Source organism: Solea senegalensis, linkage group LG5 (assembly GCF_019176455.1).
Source record: "Solea senegalensis isolate Sse05_10M linkage group LG5, IFAPA_SoseM_1, whole genome shotgun sequence".
NCBI lineage: Eukaryota > Metazoa > Chordata > Actinopteri > Pleuronectiformes > Soleidae > Solea > Solea senegalensis.
The window spans coordinates 22372980-22400910 of record NC_058025.1 but is presented as its reverse complement, the minus strand read 5'-3'; the positions used below and the strand labels follow the sequence as shown (position 1 = coordinate 22400910).

Here is a 27931-nt window from a genome sequence, read left to right as displayed (position 1 = left end):
CCAACATCAGCAGTGCGTCTGTGTCAGTGGCTGTTCCACTCAGCCCGCTCCCCCCCTCCCCATCGTTGCCCTCAGTTGGAGCTGGCTGCGATGGGTTTCTCCAGCTCCAGGTCAAGAGGAACCAAGCCGAGCTGGAGGTTGCCGTAGCAGCCCTTACAGACGCGGCTGGGCTCAAACAGCTGCTGGCTTGGCACTGGGATCTTCTGGTCACAGCAGTTGGCGCAGAACACGTTACCACAGTTCCTGCAAGAAGAACGGACAGCAGTCAGTGCTGGACTCTCTCTGACACACACACACACACACTCTTCACACCTACAAGTGACACGTGTCTCCTTTTCAGATCATGTTTACATGCAAACCAAGGCTCTGTTCTTCATGTGTGGAGAACTCATTTAGCTTAAAATGATTATAGATGATTTAGGTGAGAAGATTAAGTTATGGTTTTCACAAATACTTCTATTTTTCTCGCTCATCTCATTTGCAAAATGTTTGTATTTATTGTTTTTTGTGGTAAAGAAAAAACTCAGTCTTTAAATCTCATACATTTTATCATTATGTCTAATGATATATATCATAATAAATAGATCTTTTGACCATACTGCCCAGTATTGCATATATATACATATATATATAAAAAAGACCACTATATTAGTATCAATTGGACTATAGTCTGTGTCTGACACTGTAATTTTAACACTAAACTTTATGAAATGTAATGCAGCATCATGCATGGAAATAATATTCCTAATCATGAGGTCAAAGATACATGGACTGCATGTTACTGAATAATGACTGGTCACATTATTACTACCAGCTCCATAACGATAACAATATTGTTATTATCATTAATTCCATCTCTCTATGGAACCTTTAACTGTATGAATCAACGTACATGGATCATGCTGCTTTTATTTCAAAATAAGAGCACACTGAATATAAAGACTAATGAATCAAATCTGAGTGTTTAAAGACGGATGATTGCTGGCGTGGATTAGTAAGCACTCTTGTGAAGAACAGGACCCTGACATAAACATGTCTGCTTACAGAATTAACATTGTTTTTTACAAACTGTCTTAGCCGTGTTTTGATAACAATGATCACAGTGACACATGATAAAACATGAGAGACAAGCAGGTTTGAGTGAATCATCCAGAGCTTTGCACTAGAGGTCTTCACAGTTCCACAGTTCAGACACACTGATGCTGGGTCCAGATTCTGAGTCCTGTTTTACTGCGGCCGGACTCAGCTCTCAGTGTCTGCAGCCAAACACTGTTATCAACTCTGATCAGACTGTCTTTTTGTCAAAAGACCGTCTCTCTTGGCATAAAACAAATCACTTCCTGTGTGCAACGTGGGAATGTCAGCGGGCGAAACACAGAGTCGACAAGTCTTAATCAGCATTATGTGAACACATCTGATGATGGTTTGAATCTTGAATTTGTTTATATTTAAATGTTATATATTACTGTTTATTTGATTTGAAGACATCAAAAAAAGATCAAGCCTTCAAATCAGTCTTATTATCACTGCCCAAAATGTTTTATTATTGGACTTTTAACTTGGCTTTACACATGTACAGCAAATGATTCCATTTTCTTGGGACATTTTCACTGTTAATATGTAACAAATGCACTATTCTCACTTGTTACTTAATGAATGAATTAAATGATGATGCATCACGGTGCTCTCAATGTTTGCATTCTCATGTGTCTCTCTTTTATGAAACCTATTGATTTGATGTTTGGACCCATGAAGACCTCTACTTTATACACGGCTCCTGTTTACAATTATAGTTTCCTGTGAAGTTTCACTTAACGTTGGGTTAGCAGAGGTGCTCTTACACTCGGCAATGCTCAGCCTGTTAAAAACACAAGTTACGATCAGAGAACAGGAAGGCTTCAGAGACCCATGCTCAGACTCAGCTGTAAGGCCATGCTCACACTCTTACACTTGTATGCACACAGTGCTGGCTTCTAGCTGTCTGTACTCACCCTCAGCAGAACATGAAAAACATGTCATTTAATTCTCTGAGAATTTTCTAGCCGTCTACACCACGAGTGGCATTCAGTACCATGCTACGATGCGGGGGGGGGGTTTGGGGCCGCATGCTGCCAGGGTGAAGGGAGGGTGGGCTGCTGATGTGGCGCTATGGCAGGACGTCAATGTTTAGGATGCTTTTTTTTATTATTCAGATTTTTCAGGAGAAAAATTAGAGGTGGGAAAGAAATCCCCCAATGCATCGTTTTTCTCAACCGAAGCTCAACTGCTCTCTCTCGCTCTCTCTGTCAATGTTTTTGTTGTTCTCAATATTTTAAAGAAGAACAAAACAGAATAAAATACAAGTACAGCTTTACTGCTAGAATTAATTCTGTATTAAAAGCTGCTTTTCTTGTAACCTTTATCCACCCCTAAATATTGCAAATGGAAGTTATTATTTGATAATCTTTCAATAATGAATCTTTGCCCTCTGATTCATAATCAAATCAAATTGTGAGGTACCCACAGATTCCCACTAGGGCTGCAACGATTCATCGATTATGAATTAATTTCTAAATGAACTGCCAACTATTTTGAAAATAATGAATTGTTATGATTTCTTTTGTTTCTAAAATGTGAATATTTTCTATGTTTTGCTCCATGTAGCAAATGATATGCATTATATTATATTATATTGTATTCAAGCTGAAAAAAAACAAGACATTTGAGAACATTACCATTTCAGAATGTATGGAAAACTGAGCAAAATCTGACATTTCATGGACAAAATGACTAATTGATTTATAGACAGCTTAGTGTTAGTTGCAGCCCTAAAAACCACCCATAAAATAATCAGCCCTCGACCGAACACAGCCAACCCACTGGCAGCATCCTGCTCACAGTCACGGCCAATTAAAAACAGCTGAATGAAAACACAGTAAAGTCAATGCATCTGAGAAATGAAGAACAATTTCCCTGAGAATAAGCCAAAAACTAAAACACATAAAAGAAAACCAGACACAATCATGGCCAGGTGGGATAGGGGAGGCGAGGTGGGGTAAGGATTAGGGGGAAAGGGATGCAGTGAATTGTGATATCTGGTTACAGAGGTGGAGGGTGGGTGGATTTTGGGAGAGGAGCCGGATCTCACCACAGCTCCTGGACAGTCTCTCTGCCACTGTGGAGGAGGAAAGGGGCAGACAATGGATAAGAACTGTCTGGACAGACGAGACAATTTAAAGGGGCTACATGTAAGAAATGTATTTCATTAAGCAATAAAATGACCATGATATGTAATTGAAAAGATCAAATGAAATTGAAATACTGGCTTCACTAGTAACAATGGTGTAGCTAGGGCTGGGCGACATAACAGTAGTAAGAGTTATACCGGTATATTGTTGAAAGAGATATGTAGTTCAATATTGCCATACCAGTATATTATATATTATACTTTTATATTGCCTTGCGAACACTATTTAATGAGACCAACTGCTTCTCTCTGAGCCTACAAGCCTAGTTCAGCTGCTCAATCACGGCCCTTACATGTACGTACTACGTAGTGTTCTCCCACCCACGCTACACATCACAACAGCCACTTGAACGAAAACATGGCGGACACAGTGCAGGTGGAGAGTGAGCAGTTGGTGGCTAAGATAAAAGAATAATGGCGCTGTTATTTTCCGCAATAAAATATGTACTTTTACTCCGGTACATTTCCCTTAACCATTTTCGTTACTTGTTTCTATAAAATAAAAGTTGAGCTGGTGATGCCTGTATGTTGTTGCTGCCGCTTTTCAGCCGCTCAGCTGTTACCTGCAGATTTAGGCTCCAAGTGGACTTAAAACACATTAGCGGCTCATTGTTTACCGTGTACGACACAGAGGCTCTGGTTTCTGGGTTTTTGGTCTCCTGTCTCTGGGTTTCTGTTGTACACTCCGGACCCTGGGTTTCAGCTCTCAGCTAAGCGGCTAACCGGTGAGCTAACAAGCTCACTCAGATAAACAGCAGATTTCGTCTGAATTAAAACACAGTGTGATGTTTAGAAGCTCCACAGACTCCAAAGGTCACCATTCATGACAGAAGGTTAATGATTTCAATAAATGTCATATTCAAAATTGTAATTGCTCACTTTGTTTAAATACTTTTACTTCTAATACTTAGAAGTGTAGGTTATTACTATAGATTTTATTTTATAATACTTTACATGTTTCAAACAGGGAACACTATTGTTTATATATGCACAGCTGTGCTTTGTTGGGCAAAAAAATAAAACAAAACCTAAATGGTTGATGGTGATTAGTTAAAAGTACACACTTTACATGTTTTGTTCAAAATATCATTATAATAACGCATATCGCCATTCGAACAAAAAATATCGAGATATGAGTTTTGATCATCCGCCCAGCCCTAGGTGCAGCCAGTTTATACACAACTAAAATTTTCATTAGTGTGTCACAAACACACACGATTGGTTTGGGTCTGTTGTGCCACACAGAGCAGAGTTAACCAAACACAGCGAGCTGCAACTGTGCATTGAAAATGTCAAATGGCGTATTTCCACCGGCTCTACTCGCCTCGCCACGGCATGGTTTAAGTAGCGTTTCCACTAGCGTAGTACCTGGTACCAGGTACTATTTTTAGTACCTGCTCCGGCGAGGTTCCAAAGGTGTGCCGAGTAGGTACTATGCGATGATTGGTTAGACGGCCACTGACTGGCTAAAGTGCCGTCACAGGAAGAGACGTCAAACACACAAATCAAGCCAAACAGTACCGAACTGTAGATCTATTAAAACTACTTAACAATCCTAAAAACGTGGGTTAATCTCCACCAATACCAGGAGTCTGGTGTTAAGTCACTAGTCACTTGTTTGTGTGTATGTGTCACGTATAAAATGAAGTCACCGCAGTTTCACGCAGCCGTGCAGTGATGACTCACCCACGTTGAGTAGGTACTTTTTTTGTAGTGGAGATGCAACCTAAACCGTGCCGTGTCGTGCCGAGGCGAGGCGAATAGAGCTGGTGGAAATACGCCAAAAGAGGCTCACTACCCCTCTCAAAACCATCTCAACCAGAGGAGGCATTAAAGCAAGGGTCAACAGTGGAGATGAGATAAAATATAGACGGCTGAAAAATGTAGAAGAAGTGTGGCTATTTTTCTCCTGCACAGGGAGACAATACAAGGAGCTTCAGCCAAGGTTAGCTAACGCTCTCTCTCCCCCCCTCACATTAACGTACATAATATTATTTCATCTCCTCTCATCATGTGGTTATATAGAGCAGACAGACACTCACTCTCTACTCTCTGTCTGCTGCTGGCACATGAAATCAAACCAAACAAGTTGGGACAGTTATGTATGTGCATGAGTATGAACGATGTAACGCTGGTTTTTAACTGCAGCTCCTTGCTTTCATGTTTCGGAAACTATGGCAACAAACGCTCTACAGTGTTTTGAATTGAAAAGGTCACCATTACATATATCCCCTTTAAAATATATACAACACACTGTAACACAATTCCTATTTAAGATGTATGTTTTGTTTTACATTCAGCATTAGATAAAAATGACAAAATCTGTAACATTCTACAATGAAAAGGAAACCTACAGATTACTGTTGACATCTGTCTACAGTCCAGACCATGATAGAAATCCAAAACTGACACACAGTGATTAACTTGACCCAACCCAAGCAGCATAAAGGGTTAAAAACAGAACAATGACATGAGGAAGTGATAACAACAGAGGAAATATCAGCTGCTTAAAATAAGAGACAGCAAACAGACCAACTGAAGCACCTATTGATATATTGAAGATTTCAGGTACTAAATGGACATTGTTCAGTCTAATTCTAGAAGCACTATCTAACAAACCCTGAAGGAACAAATGATGGACACCTGTGTTATGAATAACAGATGTTGCGTTATTTAATCAATAAGAATGGCAACTCCATGCAAGAAGACAAAAATCAATCAATAGTCTGATTTTAACGTTAGGTCAGCAAGTGAAGTTCCCTCATAATGAGACAAATTTAGTGTGAACTGAAAGCTGCCTGAGTTTGAACCTGTATGTACAGTATCCGGACACAAAACATCAGGCTTATACTCCGTAAGCCTGAACAGGAGAGGTGGAGTTGTGACTGACGGTTGTCAAGTCTTTACCTGCAGTGATGCCTTCTTGTGGCGAGCCAGAACCGGCTCTCACAGCCATAACACTGAGCTGCCAAATGGTCAGGGTACCAGCGAGTGACCTGTAATGTACAGAGCACTGTGGTCAGTGAAGGCAACCTCCAAAAGAAAACACCAATTTGCTATGAGAGCTTTGCTCCTTCCCACCATTATAAAAGGAGCATTTAGGTTAGTCCAGCTGCTCACCTCAGTGTCCTGCTTGTCCACCTGCTCCCAGCTGGCCTCAGAGAACATCTCTGTGCTGCAACGTGACAAACAGTTGGGGTCCAGGTTGCACTCAGAGTCTATCATTGAGGTCTACGTAGAGGGAGACAAAGAATGAGCAAATAGGAGTCCCTCTGGCAGCAGTTACATGTCCCAAATTAAAGCTGTGCCACATCTTATCATTCATGGTAATACAGATTTAATTTTTTATGGGATGAGAACGATAGAAACAATTTAACTGTGATGCCACAGTGTTTGCCACACAATCATTCATACAACCATGACCCAGTAGCTTTGCAAAGCAAAGGCAGATGAAGTGCAAGTCTTGTACTGGATGCTAAAACTAAAGCTGGACAAAATTCAAATTCAATATAGAAATCAGCCCAAAAACATCAGCACTGCTGCTGATGCAAGAGGCTCCATCTATGAACAAGTACATGACGACAAGCTTTGGCCCACCTGGGCTGTTAAAGAGGAAATACTCCTCTCAGTTCTTCAGCACAAAAATAGGTAAGAATTGGTGTAAACAGAAATGTAAACCTACAATGACTCCATACACCCTCGGGCACTGAGACAATAATATATTTAATATTTTGCTAACAATTGGTTTGCTACCAATTGGCTAAAAAAGTGAAGGGTAGTTTTAAGAGTATATGTAAGTATAATATATGTAAATAAATATATATATACACACACACAGTTTAGTTTAGTGTGAAGGGGGTTTAATTACAACTGAGGACAGGTTATGTATTTATTTATTTATTTATTTATTTATTCATTCAACATTTGGAATTCTGATTTAAATATTATATCACACACCCCTGCCCGGGGGTTCATTAATGATCAACCTGTCAACATCTTACCACTTCATCTCCAATGTCTCCGTTGATCCTGTGGGAGCCTGTGTGATGCTGATTCTCCAAGCGGCTCCACAGCTCCTGTACCTGCTTCTTCAGAGTCTCCACCTCCATCTGGTGACCCGCCTCGATCTGCCTCAGCCTCTGCTGGATGGCATCAGTGTGCAGTGTCAGCCCGTCATCATCTAGGTGACTGCGTGACGGCTGCTCCGGGCTGATGACGGCTCGGCCAACCAAGGCGTGGCAACAGCGATGCTGGGAGCAACTGCCCCGTTGATGAAGGATCAGGGAGTTACAGCTTACCAGAGACATCTGTCGACTCAGAGGGGCCCGCTCCCCGTTCACTTTGGCCCAGTGAGGACCCGCGCAAGGCTCGCCGTCAGAGCTGTCGCCGTCCCTGCTTAGATCAGCACTCACTGACTGAGAGGCACTGACTGAGGGTTGCTTCGTGCCCCCGTTTAAAGTTCTGATTAAGCTGTGCTCGCCTGCCTCAAACCCTTTCTCTTTCCTGGAACAGGGCGGCTGGCTCATGCTGTCAGCACACGGCTGTCTGATGAGACAAACGGGCGGCTGTGTGGGGGGTTCCAACCTGCCACAGGCCTCTTCAGTTAAAGTTTCTGTTGAACTCTCCAACAGCGAGGCTCTCTTATCCACCAGCTCCACTGGAGCAGATACATCGTGGTCAGATTCACAGTCAGGACATGTCTCCTCATCCTCACTTGGCTCTTCAGGTGAGCTATCCATAAAGCCATTATTTAAAGTTCTGTGAGCTGCAGGCTGCTCAGGCTCACTTGAGCCAGACTCACTGAGTTCATGTGCAACCTCCTCTTTTACACAAGATTCCTCAACATCCTGCGTTACAACTTCCTCTGATGCCTGAGTCACCTCAGGTACCTGTTGATCCTGCTCATCTGCCTCTTCTGTGGACAGAGGAGACTCACCATCCTCCTGAGCCTCTATCATGCCATTTTTGTGATGGTGACCATTAGCAGAGGCTTCTGTCAGGATCTCAGTCCCATTTACTTTAGCACACTCATCTTCATCTCCAACGTTTGCTACTCTCTCTGACTCTGTGTCAACAGTGTTTATAACTTGAGCAACAGCAGTGCTTCCCTCTTTCTGATCTGCTCCTACCTCCTCCTTTGTGGCTTCTTGGAGAATGTTCTCCATTTGGCCTTCGGCCACACCCACTGCCACAGAGAGCTCAGCCTCCTCCACTTCCTCTCCTGTGGCTGCAGGCCTCTCGAAGACTCCCTGTTCAAGGTCAGCACTTGAGGCCCGCAGGTGTGAGCTGTCTTCCAGCTCTGAGTCCGCATCATCTGGGTATGGCTCCATTGCATTAGACAGCACCTCCTGGTCCTGATTGCCCCCTCCCTCAGGCCCTGCTGTCATATTGAGCTCGAGAGAGCACCGGTGGTCCTGCCACTTCTCATTGAGGTTCGGGTCACTAGAGCGGCGGTTAGGAGCAAGGTTGCTTCCTAGCTCACATGCACTGGGTAAGTTGTCAAAGGAGCGAGTCTTAGTACATCTGAAGAAAAAAACAAGAATTACACACAGGAAAAGTATTTTATTTTACACAACAGCTTAATGTGCTTGATAGGCACAACATCTTTAGAAAATGTTTGTGTAACAAATACATCACAAATAAATCACATGGTGGCCTCATCCAAACAAGAAAAATGCAGCACCAACATTAACAAGTAAATTCTCAGGTAAAGTCTCTTTAACTCTGCAAGCACTCAAACAATGTCAACATTAATATGAAGCAACTTCCTGTTGTTCTTCCATCATGGTAAAGCTGTAATGACGCATGAGAATAATAAGAGCATAAAACAGGCTCACCTGCCCAGTGGTGCATCCTCCGGGTTGGTACCAGGTACGGGATAGGGGGCGCAAGAGTCATCTGAGGGGGTGGTGGGGGAGGAGCTTGGCAGATAGACTGCCGTCCACAGCATCAGGTTGCGCACATGGCACACTGGGTGGAGAACCTACAACAACAACATGATGAATGAGTAAGATTTGACGAGAATATCTGAAGGCACTTGTGGCAGATTAATTTTCTTGGTAAGTCAACAACACTTCATAGCCCTGATGCCCACGCACAGAAATTAAAAGACAAAAGCAGCACTAACCACAAAATGCAACTCTCAGAAGGCAAGAGCCTTTTAAATTAGGCTTGAGACCACAACAATTAACAATAAATCTAAAAGACATTATGAAATACACTATGCTCCGAGGTTCATCTATCCTATAATGTATTTTGAAGACTTGGGAAAATCTTCCCAAATAAGAGGGCTCTGAAATAAGAGGGCTCAATTATTTCCAGTGACACATTTTATTTCATCCTTTGCCAAGCTGGAATTGGCAAAAGCTGGACTCAGCTTTGTGGTTTGTAGCAAAACCCTTTTTTCAACATGCTTCAGAAACAATGGACGTACGGTCTCAGAGTGTGAGCTGTAAAGCATGTTCCTCAGTGTGCGGTTGGCCGGTCTCAGCAGTGACCAGACGGAGCAGGTCCTCTCCTGAACATGACGATCCTCCCTCTCCTTGCCGCTGTTGCACAGGAATGTGCCAAACAGGCAGGAGTAGGTGTGCTGTACCAGCTTCACCTGCATTCACAAGCAAACATGTAAAGGCTTGTACAGATACCACAGGTATAATAATAAGAACAGAAATGACAGGAGGTTCCTTGTTTGATTCATGAACACACCCTAACTGCATATTAGTGTCTCACAACCGGAAACTCAGTTTAATGACACTGAAATTAGAGGCATTACCAGGTAGATGAAAACATTCTGCAGTATCTAATCTCAGAATCTGAGAAAAGGCCTTCACAACTGTGGTGTTTGATTTCCACCACTTGTGCTCACCAGAAAGGCCTCATTAAACTCAAAGGAGCATGGAAACTGCCTCTGTAGCTGATGCACACAGTCCAGCCACTGCAGGAAGACAGGGCAGCGCTCATTCAGATCCTCTGAGTTTTCTCCATGGCCACAGCGGTCTGCAAACTTATGGCCAAAGTCCAACCATTCAGTCTCCACCAAAACCTGGAAACCCTGCATAAAGATCAAAACAACTGTCAATTGTAAACAGATACCTTTTTTGTTATGTTAATGTTACTACTATTCATGGATTGTAACACGAATATGTGTTAAAATAATACAAAAATAGCTAATTAAGACCAGGGAGTCCAGAGAACTGAGGTCTTCATATGTACCTCAATGGTGCGATAATAAGGGTCCAGTAGCAATTTGGACAAAGCAACGATCTGAGGTGTGCGGTCCCAGCCATCGGAGCAGTGCACCAGGACAGGCCTTTGGTCTCGATCAACGGCGTTGACAGCAAGTAGCGCTGCTTTCAGCAGCAGGGACAGATGCTGCAGCCACTTGGTGCCCTCCAGTGCAGAAAGCCAGCTGCACGCATAGACACAGCAGAAGAGCAAAAGAAAATTCACATGATCCTATATGCCTGTGATAATGTGTCATACATGGCATCATACAGTAAAAGGATCAGATCTGCTTCGTCCATGATGTCCTCAATTTGTTTTTCCTTTGAGGACCTCAAAGGAAAAACACTAACCCCCAGAAATCAATACAAGCAGCATTAGGAACCAAAGGTTCCTTGATCATGCATGCAACCATTGGTGCACAGCAGCACGACCAGTTACTGATTATGCTGGATTTAAGATGAGATGATGCTCAGTATCTATAGAGCAGTATATTGCTCTATATGTTGCTGAAAGTGCAGACTGAATGTTTCTGTTTTTTTTACTGCTGCAGATTAAAAGTGTTAAACTGAATAAACAAAGCTGGTCTTTTATTTTTCTTTATAATGTAGTAGAATCAGTGTCTTTCCCAATTACCACTAACTGTATTTCCTTCTGTCCATTTGTGTGGGTGACACAAGTAATACATTACATGGGTGACCAGAGTGAGACATAATGTTATACATTTTTGACCTACTTCAATGATGAGTAAATGTTTCACTAGTCTTATCTTATCTAGGTTAGTGTTACAGGCATTATTGGTGTGTTTATCTTGGAGTCTGTGGTCATGCTTAGCAGACGGTCATACTCAGTTTATAAATGACATCATGCTGGTCAGTGTTTTGCACAAATATCATACATTCTGTGCACAAGACTTCAATTAATGAATATAACAGGAAGGAGGAATTGTATGGCCTATGAAAGCACAGGGTTCTGAGTCCATTTTGTCTGATTTGCTCTTCTGAGCACTTGCACCCTCTAAAGCCAGCACAGAGCGTTTCAATTACACATTGTTGTGGCATCGAGTCTGGGAGAGCAGATAGAGAAAGGGATCCTCCACTTGGAGTTGGGCCAGGCTTTCTAAATCAGGCACAGATGTATGGCCAAGGCCAAAACACAGCTGTGATTACCAGTTACCAACAATTATACCAGCAAAGCATGAGAGCTTTGGATTTTATAGTTTGAGCCAGCAAAGCTGTGGAGTAATGACTAGGGGAAATTAGAAGCACTGCAGGAGGCATAGAAGAAAAACATACTTGGCTGGATCAGGCATCTGGGTGCAGAGGAAACGTAGAGACTGGAAACTCTTGCGGATAGAGTGGATGTTGGCCATGCCCATAAACACCACCTCACAGTTGGGATAGTATTCTGGAACAGTAAGAAAGCAATAGTATTAGAAGTATAGCGTTAGAAAATAAAAACATTTTAATATTAGCACAGACAAAAAACTGCATTTGTAACAGAGAAGCTAAATTTACATTACACTCATACATACTACTACATTTGTATTTGGAAATTACATTACACATTACATTTACAAGATATGCACCCTTGCAAGAAATTCAGCTCCTTTTCCGAAGTAATCTGTATCCAAATCAGCAAGAAAACCATAAGGAAATCCAAACCGGTGCATTTTTGGACTGACGAGTCACCTTAAGCTAATATAGTAGCTTGAATTAACTGTGCATGGTAATGAACCGTGTGTCCTAATTCCGTTTGTAATCTGATACTGTGCTGAGAGCACCTACCTGGGCATTCACAGCCTCCCCCCTTGGCCCTGTTCGCTACAGCAGCAGCATAGGACCTGGCATCCAGGATAAGTAACTTGTGGGCCTGGATGACCAGCGTCTCCACCTCTGAGCTGTTGGTCATGGAAGATTCTAATAGAGGCACAAAACAAACAAACAGAAACAGTTAAAATCATTTCAACTGAGATGAGTGCTGAAGTTTTTGGCAGAGATCTTTATCTCGACCAAAGAAAAGTGTAAACAAACTATAAGACGTGAGTAAGCCATAGGTAGACTAATTCATCACAATCTGTCTGACATCAGAGGTTACTATGATCTGAGCGAACCCACTGCCTCAGACAAGCTATGACATGCCAGATTGCACAACATTGTCTGCTGCAGTTGCATGCAAATAGCAAGACCTTTGCATGGAAATATTCTGTGTGAGTGTCAAGTTCGGTGTATGGGTGTGTGCTCAGCTGGAGGTGTGAATGAAAGTGTACACAGTATGTCAGTTTTGAGGGTGACTGAGGCTGATTGAGTGTGAACTCACCAAAGTCGGTGTCAGGCAGGTCTGAGCCGTTGGTGTAAGTGCCGTTGGGGATGTGTTTGCGGGAGTTGCTGTCCATAGCACAGGACTTGGCAATGGACTGGACCAGATGTTCGTCATCTGCGTTCCTCCAGCCCCACCAGCTAACCTCGGGCTGACCACAGCGTGCGATCACAGCACCTGTGCTGAGGTGCCTGTGTGACAAACAAATTAGGTTTGTTTCGTACAATAAGGATTGTTATGGACCAATATGACCGGTGATTGAAATTTGTCTTTTACAATTATCAGGATAATAGAAATTGTGGCTTAAATTGTTTTTGCTCATCGAAAAATTGGAAAAGGTAAAAAGCTGTCATCACTGGTTTCACTACTTTTTCAGTTTCTGTAAAGCACAGATTTTAGATACAAGTGACTGAAGGCAAAAAATTTAAGTCATTAAGTAAAGTAAATAGTGTGGGTGGAAGTCACACTGTGAATACTAGCAGACAGAGAAATGCAGCCCAATGAGGCTGTTATTAGAAATTGTAACTCTGTCCACAGAGGCACTATTATAGGAAATTAGAAAAAAAGGTTTTGATTGATTTCGCAAACAATAAAGCCAATCAGCACATTATGTTCTTCATCTGTGTATGGCGGTGACACGTTATGCTGCTGGTTTGAGGAGCTCAGAGAGAAACAAACACACCAACCTATAAACCACAGCAGGAAACCTCTTCCAGGAGCGGAAGGCCGCCACATTTTCCAACTCCTTGTCTGTGATCCAAGCTGGCACCAGGAGCTGCTGAGGATAGCTGGGGCATAGTCTGGCAGAGCAGAGAGAAAGAGAGAGCAATGGTTAAACAAAGAGAAAGAGAGAGTGGAAACAGGGGTGGGGGCCTGATGGCTCAACAAAAGTCTCTGTCTATGGACACCTAATCCCAGGCCTGGCCTTTTTCTGCCCAGGGTGCAGCATCAGTGGCGTACAATAACTCAACCTCCCACTGTCTTAAACACAAAAACACACATACACTGCGCTGTGATGTCAGCCAATGAAAGCAAAGCTGAGAGTGATGGAAATCAACACAGCACATTTTGTATCCTGCATGAGAAGCTGTTTTTACCTGAACTTGCTGTTAATGTCAGATATTCTCCAGGCGTTTTGAGTGTCAAAGCCCATCCTCTCCACCTCGTTCTTGAACCAGGAGGTCACATGTTCACCTACAGAGAGAGCAGAGATGTTTGATAAGATGAGAAGAGAGCAGTGATAAGGATCTGCTGGGGTAACATGGGGAAAGACAAGTAGTTTACCTGGCCTGCACAGTTCGCCGTGCTGCTCCTTCTCACCAGCATACACATCCATGCACCAGGCATGAAAGGCAAAGGAGAAGAGGTCCTCCAGGCGAGAGGGAGGACGTACTACGACATTCAGGCGTTTTAGCCATTCCTGACACTGTTCAAATGTGGAGAACTGACACCTGGAAATGCAACAAGGGAATGCAAAGGCATGTGTTACCCTTATCAGGCTACAAAGTATTATAAGGTTGCAAGAGTGGTGCTTAAAAAGAGCCTTTTAATAACAATATATACAACACAGATATTTCAGAGTCAAGTAAAAACATGACTGAATTGTTAACATTAGTTGAAAGCACATTTCCCGACCAAAGAGTAAATTACTGCCTGTGTTAGCTCGAAAAATGGCAGCTGTAGACTCTGACAGTAGTCTCATCAAAGATAATTTTCCATAAACAGGATGCTCAAGAAACGGACTTGTCTAAAAGGGTGTTAATCATGAACGTGGTCATTAGAGAAACTTCCAACATGTTTGTGTATCCTAAAAGTGTGTGTGTATGGCCGTGAATACAGTCAGAGAATATTTGGCAGAAAGTTTACTTAAGTAACACAAGAGTATTGTAAGAACTGAACTCAAAACAAACTGAACTAGTAAACAGTTTTGTTCAGGGAGCAGCACAGCATTTAAATTAAACTAGATTTGTTTCTCTGGGCTGCCATATTTAAATCTTATACACCATTCCAACTGGTCAAAACCTGTTAAATCCAGGGCTTGAATTAATTTTTGACCATTGATAACGTGTTTAACTGTGCAGTACACACAGATTTTTAAATCAGTTTCATCTCCTAATGGCATCAGTGTGGCATAATTTCTTCTTCATCTTATTTATTTTTGTTAACAGGACATTTGCTTGATTTCACATTTCACACACAGGTGAAAATCAGCCCATCCACTGGTGTTAATTGCCTTTTTTGATGAGCTGGTTTCACAAATTGCAGGTATTATACCAGCTTTTTTAAGCGTGAAAGATACTTTAGCAACCTTAAATCTGCTATCTAGATTTCCGTGAGAATAGTCAGAAAAAACAATTTAAAAGGGTGGGACCTACCTCACCACTTTGCAGTCCTTACAGGTGACATGGAGCTGAAACATATCCCGACACTCCACACTCTCTATAAGCTGAAGAGGGACCTGCAAAGTAAAAGAGAGGAAACATCAACTCTACAAACTCGTACAGATTCATTGAGGCTACATCCACACCAATATAAGGTGTTTTAAAAACGTGTTACATTTACCTTGACTGTTCCCAGTACTAAAACTGCAGTCATAGGAAATGCTACTTGCCCTGTTATTATTTGAAAACTGAGGTTTTGTTTTAGTATGGACCGGGTTAAACCAAGACACCAAAGTTCAGATTAAGATTTAATAGTCAGGAGAAAGAAATCATAAGTGTTCTTACAATTACTAACAATAACAATTCATTGTCTGTCCAAGAAAGAACCTCTTCTCACTTTTGCTATAGCACTTCCTTTCTTGAAGCATTTTCTGCAACTAAGCAACCAACTGCAGAGTACACGGTCTACATCCTGTTTACACTAGTGCACACATGTTGAGTGTATTGGTGATGCTGAAACAAGATACATTTTGCTTTAAATGTATAAGCATGGATGTAGCTTAAATAGTATAGCAACCAAATCCATGTAGTCAGTATACAGTGTGACAGACTGTAACTAGGGAAGTTAGGGAAGTAGTCCTGCTAACAGAGTAAAACCCCTCCATGCTGAGATCGTCATCATTCTTAACTAATTTATTTCTTTGCATAACCAAAGCCATTCAGCCACACTGTGCCACAGATATCTCGTCCAAGGTGCACTTCCATTAACATTGCATCCGCGTGAGTTGAGTAAATATAGATCGTCTTACATTTGCATTGGAGAGCACAAAAACAATAGATCATGCAGAGCTCAATTTTGTCCCAGTGCTACATTCTTATCTTTTCATAGGCAAACACTATCCAAAGTACAGAAGAGTCATGTGCTCATGACTTCAGCGCATACTCTCTAAATACTGCAGGGAAATACTTGTGCTGCTTTTGACTAAGCTCTGTGAGAGCTTACAGTAGCTAAACTAAGAGCATTTCCAGCAGTGCAGTGTGTTCAATGTGCTGTTCACACACAGTCCGGAGACATGCACCATCAATAGACAGTCATCAGTGGCTCACGCTCCCACTACATTAGTGCAAAGACAGTGACACAGCCTGGTTAATATTTTGATTTATTAGAGGTTTGGCAGTTTGAATGATTTGTGTACATTGATTTCCCCCCCACATATTTTTCCATCACATCCTCTTTAATCCAGCACCTGGTGTTAAACAAACAGGCACAAACAACATGTATATAAATATTAGACAATTAACCACTCCACACCATGCAGCTCTGCTGGTACTTACTGACACCTCGCAACAACAACTCTATCCAAAACAAAACACAGAGGACAATAGTCAAAAAAAGTACATGCTGATTGGGGAATATTTTCTGTCTCTACAGGGGTGAGCACATTCTGGATGTTGCTGCCGCAACTGGATTCCTGACTTTTAATCAACATACCAAATCTGGCCACTATCAAAATTCCTGAACTGCTTGTCAACAGCCTCCCACTCTCTTTCTGCACCTCCCACTCCTGATTTGTGAGCTCTGACGACTCTGGCATGTGAAGCAGATGCCTCATCGACACATCTAAATCTGTGTGAGGAGAACGCTGGCTCTGTACGATGTGAGCACAGTGAGGTGGTTTGTGAGCCAGTGACTAGAAGCACTAAGGTCGCAGTGAAGGCCAACCATACATGATGTGCAGCCAGTAGCAACAGGAAGCACTTTCATCAGAACCAATGAATAAACAAATTAACCTACTGCCAGTAATATAAATGAGCTCTGGTAACAGGCCAAAGTTCTCTGATGTAAAAAGCGTTAATTAGTGGGATGTTGACCTTTGATATTTTGAATATAATACATCAATACATCACTTCATCTTAATAGGCATTTCCTTGACTACACATTTTTCTAGTCTTATGGGCAACTTTAAGTATTACAGTTCATCTATACTCCTTTATATACCACAGTATATAATTCTAAAAGACCAACATCACAGACTTCCTGGAGAAACTGGTGCTGTTAATTCACTTTTCAAATAAATCGAACAAATCAATGTGTAATCAACTCCGTGAGTACTGGTTCTTAATAATATTAATAACTTAATAGTTCAACTCTTTTAGGAATAGAATTAGTATTTTCTGCAGACAGAATAAATACTAAGTGCTTCACACAAATGACGATAGTTAATAAGAGAAGGAAGTGAAACAAACCAAACTGTTTTCCTGTGGCACAGCATTTGTCATTGCTCAACTTTCCTGTCCTCACATGTTTGCAATAGAGCAGCTTAGTGATCTAAACACACCATATTCCTTTCCTAAAACATTTAAAAGAACAAATTCTTATAAGAGAAGAGTGAATAGTTAATTTGAGATTTAAAGAACCTTCAAATAATTGCACGCAAGTAGAATATGAGTGGTGCATATAACAAAAGGGAATTTGCTAGGGAAAAAATGTTTTTATGTAATGGCCACATGAAAAGACAGAGGGACTGAAGTAGTTTGGTATAAAACCCTTGTTGTTAACACGAAAACATAGTACATTGTTGAAAACATTGTCACACGTGCTAATGAAAACATAGACTTAGAGAGTGACCACATTTGGTCAAGAGAGAGAAGACTACTGTTATGCATCCCCTCTAGAACAACTGGAACCATGGCAACGGCAAATGCAGAGAGAAAGCAGCACAGACAGGCAAGGACGTGTAGAAATGGAGGTGATGGAAGAGTCACATGGCTTTGCTGCCAGTGCAGATCAGCTGTGAATAGCCTGGTCACGCCTGTGTTGGCACAATGGCCCCAGCTCTGCCCATTCACAAAACATTAACACCCTCACACAGCCTCTAATAGAGGCAATGTACTCCATTTAGCTGTTATTTTGAGTTTGTGACAATCATTCTCTGTCTGTATCTGACCTTGAAGCACATTGGTCCAAGATACTTACATTGACAACAGACTCTTTGAACTTGATGTGAAGGCGGTAGTTGGACATGGCGATGATGGCATCCTCTGCTCTCCCCACATACTCCGTGAACTCCCCATGCAACTCAGGAAAGGGCACCTGGAAATTGCAAGTGATATTATATTTCAAATAAACTGCAGCCTCACATATAACACCTGTGATGTTAGCAATACATGACATAAATATGCAGTAAAATCAATGATTTCACTAAAGCACTGTGGATATGGTTAGCATGACGATAGTGTAACTGTATAAGGTATTTATTGACCTAATATCATGTACCTAGGCTTGTATCTTGTAAAGCTTTTTAAACAGCTTATGTTATTAAATGTACACAACACATAGTGATTCAAAGCAAGATTTCCAAGTTATATAACTGCAAGTTTAAATATCAAAAATACCATGACTAAAGCATACGAGAAATATCTTGACTGACCAGCTGAGCGCTGACACAGCTGATAAAAAGAATTTGTCACATCATTATAATGTTTTTCAGAATTAGCTTTCAGCGAATGACTGTGAATGTTAACGCTTATTTTCAGAGAGCACTTAACTTCTGACACTTTGTTTCTAAAACTGGTCAAACAGAGAGGGATTTAACATCTCATGTTTGAGGGTGGTTATGTAACTGATTAAAGGGAAGCGCCTCAAACATATTTACACATAACTGTCACTTTACCCAATGTTTATTTATGACACAAACAGAGCAACTAGCAACATCCTGACCTGCATGTTTTCTTCCTCCAGGACGGGGGACTTCTTGGGGAATATCTGATTGGCCTGGATACACTCCAAGCTATTCTGCCCCTCCTCCTCCTGCAGAAAGAAGGCCTGTTAACTTTTTACTGAATGAGACTCAACTTTTACAGACACACACTCTGCTTTGGTTTGAACATGGTTTTTGATATTTCTTTCCTCCCTTTTCCTACTCCTTTCACAGATACATTTCCAGCATTGATCCTGGATCTGTTTTGCAGATAAATCCCTGTATAAGACTAGTATAAGTAGTCGTTTTCTGGGGGGAAAGTGTTAATGCTCCTGACCATTATTCAAATCATGTGTTATGACATAGTTAAGCACAGTGATGACAAGGACTAATTAAAGCCAGTTAGACAGTGCTGCATTTAAAATAATTTGTGTGGCCATTTATATGTATCATCTAAAAACGAAGAAGCTTCTGCCAAGCCTGACTTACTTAGCAACCAATACCTGGGAAGTGCAGAGATGACTGAAGTCGCTGCAGCCTCACTGAATTAATTAACACTGTGGTTCTCAAACTGTGGTACGTGAGCTTCCTCCGGATGGTACTGGGAGGAATGTCAAAAATACTGTTCCACTATATGTACCAGGGTATGTGATCAGAGTGGAGCTGAGGAATGTGGAGTAAAAAATTAAAATGCATAGAAAATGAAACAAATAGCGAAAAAAATAAATTAACTAAATGATAATAATTACAGTCACCTTATCCCTCACTCCTTATTAATCTAATTTTCCATACCAGTGTGTGAAATATATGTGAGCAAATAATCTTATTGAGAATAAATCTGCCTCCTGTGAAAAGTCTGTAGCTGACTTTGCTCGGTCTATTTACACCACTGTATTTTAACGTTGGTGCTAATGGTGTTACTTCAAGAGTTCACTATTTTCTCAGGTGGCACTTGGTGTAAATAGTTTGAGAACCACTGAATTAATGCATCAAACTAGGAAAAAAGGACAACAGATTTCGAGTGATGATATCACCTCACCCCAAGTTTGCTGTTCAATATGTGTGTAGAGAACAAAGTGACCAACTGACTCAGGGACTTTGTCTGGATGATGGAGATTCAGAGTTTATTTCAGAGTAGACATAGACTAGTGGGACCTTCTTCTTTACCCCGCATATGAAAAGATGCACTGAAAGTTTGTTATGATGCGGATGTGCCCAGAAAGCAGGTGTGTCTCAACAGATGCCTTTTGCACCAGTGTCACTCTCATCTACATTGCAAATAATGTTTGTACACACAAATGACGCTGCAGAACAACACCTTATGGTATGGCACTACTCCATTTATGTTTACTTTAAAACTGGTCAATCACAAGGTGAAACTGAAAGTAACTTTTCATTCACATTGTGTGGATGAAGCCCTAATATTTGTGTCCACACTGAAACGTACAATGCAGGCTAATTAACTGTAATCACTGCTTGCACAATGAGCCATGCAATAACATATGCTGATAACATACAGTGCTTTAAAACTGGAGTTGTCACCAGCAGTCAGTAGGCTTTCTTAGAGACAGAACGTGTGAATTGCCACAGTAGCCTTACACCAGATGAGCACATTTCACAGATGCCTAGCAGAGGGGAATGCGAAGCATGGACACACAAGTGGGGTCAGGAATCTTTCCTCAAGGGAAATCTGGTGGGGGTAAAAATGTCTGGCCTTGTGCTGACATAAATCAGCAGGAATCTACAGCCTGTGTTTGGTCGGGACGAAAATGCAGTCTCAACACGATGCAAAGCAAGATTAAGGTGGTCGTCAATGATGTCAGTACGTCCTGTAGGACGCTGGCTCAGCATGAGCCGTGTTGGCTGATACACGGCCAACAATTGCTGGAGGAGCAGTGAGCTGAGGCCAACCAGGGGGCAGCCACCACAGAGCAGCATGCCAACCCAGAACAAAAAACAAGCACACGAGCAATGCATTCAATCTGCTGGTTATGTCATAGTGAGACAGCACAGTGCAATTTCTGCTGTGTAAACTGGAAGCTGCTCTGCTTGGACAGCAGCCTTGGACAAACTGTGAAACTGCTCTAGCTGCTTTGACTGTCTGCTTTCCGGTAAACACAGCTGAATAATAATCAATGGAGAGTTTCCGATTTTGCCGACTGCACTCAGGTCACCCGACAGACAGCAGCTACTCTGAAAGCAAACATGCAGTAATGTTACTTTACCATGGCCCCTGTGAAGGAGAGCGGGTCACCCAATGAGGAACTCCGACCTGGACCAGTCTGTGGAAGCACAACAAACAGATGACAGTTAATTCTAATACAACTCATGTAACTCATCAAAGTCCATAATAAATCATTTTTTTCGACCCATCCTCTATATTCACACAGGATCAATACAATTATGTGAATACATTTTAAGGACCAAAAAAAAATCATATTTAAATATTAAAAAGCCATTTTAATAAATAAATAGAAGGAGAGAAATACGTGGATTCAGACGAAACTGAAGACGAGAGGAAAGCTTGCTTAGTTCAGAAGCTCAAACTTAACCACTTCACTGCTTCAGGACTGACTTTATGATGTCAGTCAGACACATAGATTTGAATAAGGTCACATTTGTTTGTAAACAGTCCCAGCTCTCCCAGAGTGTTTGCTTAATTGAATATTTTTGTCAGGTCATCAACAACACACATTAAGAATGGGTGGAAGTATACCTGTGGGAAGAGAAACTTTGAAAAAAAATCGACCTCGGCCCAAATAAATGTTGCTCAGTGAAATTCTGTCACCTATGTGAAAGCTCACATTGGCTGGATGCAGGTTTGAATAATGTATCATGTTCTGCCATATTTTTTTGATTGCCATCTCCTCCCACACTTTTCAGCCGATTATTCGTACATCAAAACGTTGAGTATATTCTGGTAACTATCTCTATTTATTCCTATTTTTAAACTTTATGAAACACCTAACTTATTCTTCATTATTTCTCCCACTGGAAATTAATTGAGAGGGCAGATCAAAGGCAGGCAAGGAAGATGGAAGACGCAGTAAAGGTGATGGCGTGAGTATTCCCTAGTGAACATAAACTTATAAGAAGTGATGTTATTTTTTCAAGACAAAGCCAAAGTGCTTTTTGGAAGAGAATATAAATAATAGAATTTAAAATTGTATTTTCAAAATGTATTTAGGCAACCAGGCACCTTTTTCTCCTTTTACTGAGTCATCCCTTTACAGTTCAATCCCAAATGAAGGCACAAAATGGCCCCAAAACGTATGTTTTTCATTTGAACACTGTAATTTGGGTGTTTTCTTCTTTGCTATATGCTCAGTCTAAAAGAATAAATGGCGAGTCTCATCTAGAGGATCACTGAATTTTTACTACCTGAAATGACAGACCACATTAACGCCCTTGTTTCTGCATTAATTTGACGTTCTTTTTTTTTAGTTTTTTTGGAATGTATTTGACAAGATGAGACAACAACTGGATTGTTTCACTCTGATGTTGTACCAAAGCATCAGGATGTACTGCTGAACTATGTTCTCAGAGAATGATTGAAGGCAAAAAACTAATTGTAGCTCATGGTCAATGAGGAGACCGCAAGCTCTGGTCGGGCAATCGCATTCAACACATTCAATAGCAAATCAATTCAACACGAAATGACATTACAACAGAAAGACATAGTCAGCAGCAACATCCTACAGTAAAGCTTGTAGCTATTGCATAGTAAAGGGGAGCAGAAGCACTGGATGCCAAATTAAACATCTTTTAAACTTACCAGAGGCAATCGGTGATGGACGATGAACAGTCCTTGTGATCCTTTTTTTGTAACTCTCAAAAGTAATGCATGAAAATCTGTAGAAAATGAGGCAAAAAACATACAACTGAATAATAAGCAAATGAGTCTCCTTATGAACAGCAGACTTTTTCACTGAGACATTCAAGCTACAGAAGCTCTTTTGATTCCCTGGCAAATATAGCTGTACTGGTGGCCACAGTGGCTTGCATGTGAGCTCAGAGATACCACTTAAACTCCGTTGTGGAAAGAAGTAAAAAATCCTGCTAGGTCTTGAAGCACTTAATTTCCGAGTCAGCATACAGGCATAGTTTGGTCAAATGAGTCGGTCATCTAATAGTCATTTTCAGAAACACACTAAATAATATTAAATTTGCACCGACTCTGACATTTTGAGGTTAATAAAAGCAACTGGTTAAGAACCCAAATGTCTGTTCAGACACACACATAAAACAGCCAGACATTTCACAGCACTTAGCTGGTGGGTAGTATTCATTTCCTGCAGTTTAAGGTTGAAATATAAATGTAAAATGAAAAATGTGCAATTGTGATTTTTATTGATATATATATGTATATATTGCATTTTCAATTTGAGTTGCAATGTCATTTTTTAAAAGTTAGGCTTCAAATTACTGTATTACAGAATTCTAAAGAAGATGCAGTTTTATCACATTAGACACCATCAAAACATTAACTACTATACTCAATTACACACTAATATATAGAGAACTTTTAGTTATAAATCGTTTTTGACATTTATGTACTGCATTTTTAAAGTGACCAAGAACACAGAACATTTGAAAATGGAACAATTGAATTGCAGCCTTGGTGGTTTGCTAATTACACTATTTAAAATTGCAAATTTGATTAAAAAAATGTCTTCTTCAGCACTACTATCTCTCTCATAAATGGGCAACTTGTTGGCGATCTCTCCACATACAGGCTGAGTTGTAAAGGTCAGCTACTCTTGCAGAGACGGAAATATGATCTGGAGGTCAGTGAATGAGCTGCTCAGGACTTCCACACACCTCATGAACATTTAAAAATCCAAAGGGCAGAGAAGACAAAAAAGCCTGCTGCACTTATGGTTGAAGAGGCCACCATCACTGCTGAACTGTCTGGTGTAAAGCAGCAAGGGGGATGTCATTTCTTCACTGGGAAGTCCAGCTTTCACTGCTGGTGCTACCTGATAAAGCCTATCTGCCCTACGCATACACACATGCAGCTCTGTTTACCACAGCATGCTCGTGATCCGTGAATGCAGCCTAGCTCTGGGTTCAAAGTCACACAGGAAAGGCTAATAAGCCCCTTATAGCCTTAAAATTACTCCTATCCCATGACCATCATTCACCATGCAACATCATATGAGCAAAAAACTTAAATAATTCACTGCTTTCTATTATCAAGTTATCTGTTCCTATTGAATGCATTTAAGTGTTTTTAACTTTAATTATCTATTAAAAAACTATGAATAGCAATAACCGACGGCTTTTAGTGGGTCTAAAAAATTCGTCAAATACAATGCCAACAAATGTCTTGATATAATCTGACACACCAAACTGAATCAAACACCAAACTTTCCAGTTTCCAGTGGCGGGCAATGGTCTTGATAAACAAAAATATCTTGGGCATTACTCTTGAAATGATGACGCCTGATAATGACATGTACAGTCAGTACTACAGGTTTTAAGCTCAAGCAAACATCTTTGCACTTAAGTTCAGTATGTATATGGATTATGTGAAGATACATTTCGAATTTAAGTATATTGTTTACCTCTGTATAATGCACACTTGTGGACAAATGTCAAGAAATCTGGCATGCACAGACTAAAGGTGGCAAATAATGATGTGCTGAAAATTCTACTAAAAGAGGCCTAGGTGTAACAGTGCCAGTGAATTGTTTTGTCTGCATTCGTCTTTACTCAATATTCAAGCTGTATTAAGAAATCTCATGTTCATTTGCTGACTTCATGCATTGTAAATCTGATAATTGTGGTAATGTCCAACATCAGATCAGCACTGTTCATTATCAGCCCCAGCTACAGTACGGTTGTTAACATACATTTTTAGATACTGTATAGTATGAATTTTATGCCTTAGAAATCTTGACTTACCAGACACTTTATTAAATATACATATTCAACTATTCATTACCTCAACATTATCAGTCAGCCAACAACATGGCAGCGACTCAAGGCATATATTGTAGGTAAGTAGACATGGCCACGATAAGCTGCTGAAGTTCATACCAACCATCAGAATGGCAAGAGAGGTGATTTAAAGGGGACATATTATGCAAAATCAACTTTTTAACCATTTTAATACTTATATTTGGGACTCTGGAGGCCTTACCAGTCGCCAAAGTGTGGAAAAAGAATACTCAGTCATGTTTACGTGGTCCCCCTTAGTGTAAGTATAGGCGATAAAACATGCAATGTTGAATTCCCTGCGCTTATGACGGCAGCATGCGCATTTCACCGCAAATGTTACCACCCCACCAGTAAGTTTACCTCGAGAGCCCCACCATAGCTCCACCTTGTCCCTATAAAATGCCAGAGTGCAGGCGAGGGAGGAAGAGCGGTATTATGTCAACGCGGAGGGACAAGTGTGCTGTTCGTGGCTGCACAGTGGAGCACAGTGTTTTACACAAACTTCCAGCCTCAGAGGATTTTATATATGAAACTAATGTGCCGGATAAAGTCAGCAAACGTCCATCGGTTGCCGTATTTAGTCAGTGACCATATTTCACCAATGTACAAACACACATTTTTAAGAAAAGGTCAAATAGAGCTCATAACTGACCATTCTGACACGTCCTAATTAAAAATATTTGTTCAGTGCGTCCTCCATGACCAGAGCACAGACTCAGTCTGATACAGTCACATACAGCGGCAGTTTATGCAGCTCGCTGATTGCCCTAAGTGTTTTTAACTGATTTACAGTTCGGCAGTGTTCGGCTTGATCCTGACGGCACTCTCGCTGTTTTCCACGCACGCTGCCATGTTGATATTGTCAGAGAACTAGTGGAGGGAAATAAACGATTTTCCTCTCTGAGTTTCTCACCCCAAAATGCAGCCTTGTCGCTGCCTTAACTCTCAACATATGAAGCCTTTACATCGCGTGAATCAGTGAAGGCGGAAGCCAGTCTGCAGTTGAGCGCAGGCTTTCAGCAGTGCTATCACGAAATACACCGACTCCTCTGTTAAATGATGAGAGTTTACACATTTCCTTGCTAAATGTTGGAGATTAACCCACGTTTTCAGGATTATTGAGTCTTTTTAATTGATCTACAGTTTGGCATTATTTGGTCCCATGACGGCACTCCAACCAATCAGTGCATAGCAGTCATTTTCCCTGGTTATGACGTCACAAGTCGAGCTAGTTGAAACTAGAGCTGCAACTAATGATTATTTTCATAATCAATTAATCTGTCGATTATTTTCTTGATTAATAGTTTTGCCCATAAATATCACAAAACCTTAAAAAATGTTGATCGGTGTTTGTCAAACCTGGAAATGATGATGTTTGCAAATGTCTTGTTTTGCCCACAAACCAAAATTATTAACTTTTAATGATTTTTTTGTTATCCAGAGCAAAGAAATGAAGAAAACTTCTCACATTTAAGAAGCTTATAATAATCGGATTAATCGATTATCAAAATAGTTGTCGATTAATTTAGTAATTGATTAATTTAGTAATCGTTTCATCGATTAATTGTTTCAGCTCTAGCTGAAACACGCCATATGTCACCATAATAATTATAATAACAATAATAACAATTTTGCAGGCCAATATTCAGTGATTCACATTTTTTCCAGAATCGTGCAGCTCAACCAGCTTGTGTCACTGTCCCCCAGACTTTCCCCACTTGTCAAGTGAGAATGCAGAGATTTCTGAAAAGAAAACTCATGGTCTGTATTCCAATCATTAATTTCAGTAACTCACTTCCTCACTCATGTTTCAGAGAACCAGGGAGAATTCCACAATCTAAAATTTGCTGCCATTTCACTTTACTAGTGTGGCTGTTACGCTTCAACATTCCCTTCTCCACTCATGATGTGACATGCATCAGTCTGTGTAGCCATAGAACAATAAAAAAAACTCTGCTACATTAAGGAACAGAGCGAGTCATGTGGAGCTGATATGCTTAATTAGCATTGTGTGAACTCATTTCACAATGTTCTGGGTGTAAAAGACATTCGCTTACACACCACTTTAATATACGCCTCAACAGCCATTGAGTGAATGTTTTTTGATGCGTTCTATTATCAACTTATCTGTTCTATTGAATGCATTCAAGTGCTGTTCTGTTTTTTGTAAGACGCAAACTGATTTTAAGTTCATTTAAAAAAATGATCTATTAAAAACTATGAATTGTAAAAACCGACTTTTAGCTTAACGGCTTAACAACAGACCCAAAGGATTAGAGATCACATAGAAAGCTTTAAAAAAACATTCTGCTAACGGAAAGTTCAGGTGACGGTTTCACTTTGCAGTTATAATAGCTTGCTAAATGCCAGTCACATAAATGATCGTTACTGAGGCAAAATAAGTATAGTGTCTGAATCGTCATATTACTACGAGTGCTAGCAAGCTAAGTGCTCTGCAACATTATTAAGGAGAACTCATGCACCGTTACTGTCGCTTGTGTTTGTTTGGTCCATAAGATAACTGCCCGCGTACAGAGACAAATGTTATTTTGAAGCTACCTGTGAATTAAACTATTTTTCTCTGAAGGCAGCGTCTGTGTTGCAGTTAACGGTTATCAAATATAGCCGAAATCAATGCTAGCAAGCTAACCTCTGTCGACAAGAAATTCAGAGAGTAAGCACCAAGAAGATTAATTTATGAGTATTGCACTGCTGTGTTGTAATGTCACAGCACTTGGCATTTGACAGGAGCTGAAACAAACGCAGAACAGCCAGTTCTCTGGCTCGACAACACTATTAGCTGCTCGAGCTAGCGCGGCTCTGTTTTTGTTGTTATGAGATGGAGGGCGGACCCCAAAACGGAGGCCTCTGTCAAAACACACACCCGAGGAACGAGCACAACCGGGGCGCTTACCTTTCAAAAAGGCGATGAAAAGTCAGGTGCCGAAGATTCACCCGAATCCCGTGCAGTTGCTGAGCAGCAAATAAAACTCGACTGAATAAAAACGAGTCATATCCGAGTCCAGTACTCAGCCGTTGACGCCATCGCAGCGAATTCTCCAACCCAACAACCAATCTACGTGGTTCGTGACGTCACCGCGTCAGAGCGATAGTCGAAGCGGGGGGAGGGGCTCCGACGT

The 27931-nt window shown here is 41.0% G+C and overlaps 1 protein-coding gene across 5 annotated transcripts; it reads right to left on the bottom strand.

The window, feature by feature from the left end:
• On the bottom strand, positions 1-27875 carry mtmr3 (myotubularin related protein 3). Of its 5 annotated transcripts, XM_044025727.1 has the most exons (21): positions 27706-27875; positions 22624-22700; positions 21074-21130; positions 18869-18958; positions 18125-18241; positions 15142-15224; positions 14051-14217; positions 13864-13960; positions 13453-13566; positions 12767-12957; positions 12235-12366; positions 11743-11854; positions 10439-10634; positions 10092-10277; positions 9660-9830; positions 9064-9209; positions 7228-8749; positions 6347-6457; positions 6134-6222; positions 3128-3154; positions 1-243 (listed from the first exon to the last, which is right to left on the bottom strand). In XM_044025727.1, exons 3-21 carry the CDS (start codon positions 21074-21076, stop codon positions 72-74), a joined length of 3726 nt encoding a protein of 1241 aa, XP_043881662.1. In that variant the 5' UTR covers positions 21077-21130; positions 22624-22700; positions 27706-27875; the 3' UTR covers positions 1-71. The 5 variants fall into 5 exon arrangements, with proteins under 5 accessions (XP_043881662.1, XP_043881658.1, XP_043881663.1 ...); XM_044025723.1 differs by having other exon boundaries at positions 13864-14217; XM_044025728.1 differs by lacking the exon at positions 3128-3154.
• Between the last annotated feature and the right edge of the window lie 56 nt (positions 27876-27931).